At 50.1% G+C, this 2604-nt stretch overlaps 1 protein-coding gene across 1 annotated transcript in view; it reads left to right on the forward strand.

The window, feature by feature from the left end:
• Positions 1–202: 202 nt before the first annotated feature.
• The window catches only part of MICALL1 (MICAL-like 1), a gene marked incomplete at its 5' end in the record, with an annotated part of 13581 nt that continues 11179 nt past the window's right edge, over positions 203–2604 (forward strand). Inside the window, 2 exons of the mRNA XM_010132504.1 lie at positions 203–251; positions 2185–2326. Coding sequence (XP_010130806.1) covers positions 203–251; positions 2185–2326 — 191 coding nt within the window. The remainder of the gene's footprint in view (positions 252–2184; positions 2327–2604) is intronic.

Consider the following 2604-nt stretch of genomic DNA (forward strand, 5'->3'; position numbering starts at 1 on the left):
CACCCATTTAGGACTTGCTTTCTGGTTTTAATTGCAATTTTTCTTTGTCCCTTTACAACCTGAAATCTTTCCCAAGTTTTTGTTTATCTGGGGTCTTATACATTGAGTTGTAAGACCGGCTGTCCTGAGAACCTGCATGTGGTGGCATTGGGGCACTTTTCCTCTGCACCTCATGTGGCTTTTTTGTGCTTTCTCATTTCAGAGACTTTGATTCTCTCTCCAAGGATGATGTCTATGAGAATAACCGGTTGGTAAGTCCCCGTTATGCAGTGCACAGAAGGGAGAAGGGACATGAGAATGACTTGATGGAGGTCATGTAGCGAGGGAGGACTGTGATGGTGGTGAGGGTGTAAGAAAAATCTACATTTGTAAGTAACAGGCAAACTTAAGTAACTGGAAACTTAAGGGAATCTGAAACATCAGCTTCCAGCCTGTACTGAAGAAAAGAGAAGAAGTTTATCCCAATAGTTGCCAAGACAGCATCTCAGCTGAAGATTGAAGTGGTGCAACATCTTCACCTCAGCTGGTCCAGACTTGCAGGCAGTGGAAGCAGGAAGCTAATTTTACTCCAGGCATAAGCAGAGGGGAAAGTTGTGCTGGACCTAGGCTAGTCTGCAGTATTTCCCTCCTGCTTGGGACAGCTGGAACCAACAGCAGAAGCGGGAAGAGGGGATTGGAGAGATGCTCAACCCCGATGGCTAGGGGTAGGATAGAGCAGCAATAACCTTGTTTGTCTGTTTCCTGAGAGAAACACCTAATTGCTGCAGGTTCCATCTGATGGTTCCATCATCAGATGGAATTGCTGCCGGTTCCATCCATGTCTGCCCAGTCCAAGGACAGACATGGGCCATGACTTTCCCTAGATGAGTTGAGCTATCTCATTTGGGTTTTCAGGATTAAGGCTCTCCAGCTGGGTGGCCATGCACCTTCCTAGACCAGTTGACCCCTTTCAGCCATTAGCAGCTGGCTTTTCCCATTCGAGAGACATGCAATGGATTTCTTGTCCTGTCAGGGACACCCTTGCTCCCTGGTCTTTCCTTGCTGCTCGCAACCTTGTGTTCAGCAAGGCTCAGTCCAGAGAACTGGCTTAAAGCCAGGCTGAACAGAGCTGGGTGTCCACAGTGGGCATTTGACACCCTCAGTTTCTGCAAATACCTGTTATATTTATTCCTCCATTCCTTTTCTTTAGATCCCACTCTCTGCACAGCATCTTGTGCCCCAGAGTCCAGGCATCTTCAGTCTTTACCCACACCCTGCACCTGATACCTCACCATTCAATGCCCAGACCTCTCTAATCCTCTCCTGACTCAATTTCTCTTTGGTTCCTGATATAATCTCGCATCCCCCCCTCCCTTTGGAGATCCATGTGGGCATGCTGTCCTTGGCACAACAGCAGGATGGACAGCGTATAGCCAGTAATCCACAGACATTGCTAAGTGGGAAGCTCTCAAACAGCTGTTTTCCTCCTGCATTCCTTCCTTTCAAGTAGCCATGTATGCACTTGTAGGAGCTGTGTGCTTCTTATCACAGTGTCCTTGTCATTTCTGCTTGCTAAGACATAGAAAAGTACTGAAGTGGCTTGTGCGTGGCTGGCTGTGGAGCCAGGATGACTGTGTTAACCGTGGGAGGGGAAGAAGTGGCACTGCAGAGCCTGAAAGGATGGGCAGAATTGGTGCCTCTGTGGGGTGAGCGTTTAGGGTATTTGGTGACACTGCTTCTTAGAACTGGTGTTTGGCTGTGTCACTGGAAGTATCTGCCAGCCTGAGGCCCTTCACGGTGCCAGCCAAGGCTTGCCAGGCTCTTGCATGAGGGCAGTGGTGGCATGCCCATTTCTTGGGTTGAAAAACCATGAGTTTGGGGTTTTTTTTCCCAATGAAAACTGAGACCTCCTGAGAGTTCTCATCCCTGTCCCAGTGCAGCAGCCAAATGCCAAGACGCCTCAGGTGGGAGTTGCATGGGCCCAGGCAGCTGAAGTGACTTGGAGGAGAGGGCAGCTACAGCAGCATGTTTCCTTTCCAGTGCCACCTTCTCAGTCAAACGGCATGTCTGGGAGCCTCTGTCCATCAGGGGTGCCATAGGCTTAGTACTCAGCCTTCCGCAAGGTCCTGCCAACTTGATTTCTCTGTTATTTTTCAGAGAGTGTCGGTTTTCTCTCTTTAACACCTCTCTTTGCTGTTCCTGCAGGCCTTTGAATTGGCAGAGCGGGAGCTGGGCATCCCCGCCCTGCTAGATCCCAATGACATGGTCTCCATGAAAGTTCCTGACTGCCTCAGCATCATGACTTACGTGTCTCAGTATTACAACCATTTCAACAACCCCAGCCAAGGTGAGTGTCCTCACTCCCCTCTGGCTTCTGTTTGCCCCCACCTGAGTACAGGAAATCCAGTGTTACCTTGTGCCTCCTCCTTCTATGGCAAATGGGAGCCATGTGTGTTTATGGGGGGGGAGAGGAATGGCAGTACCTGCCTGTCCTCGATTTTGCTGGTGCAGGTGAGGAAGGGCCGGAACAGGGAGTGGAGTAGGGCGAGGTTTCACAAGAGCTGGGGAGTGATTTAACAGCCCAGGCTGTGGGAAGAGGAACGCCTTGTTTCCCCTGCCTCTGTG

The sequence above is a fragment of the Buceros rhinoceros genome, unplaced genomic scaffold (genome assembly GCF_000710305.1).
Source record: "Buceros rhinoceros silvestris isolate BGI_N320 unplaced genomic scaffold, ASM71030v1 scaffold17923, whole genome shotgun sequence".
Taxonomy (NCBI): Eukaryota; Metazoa; Chordata; class Aves; order Bucerotiformes; family Bucerotidae; genus Buceros; species Buceros rhinoceros.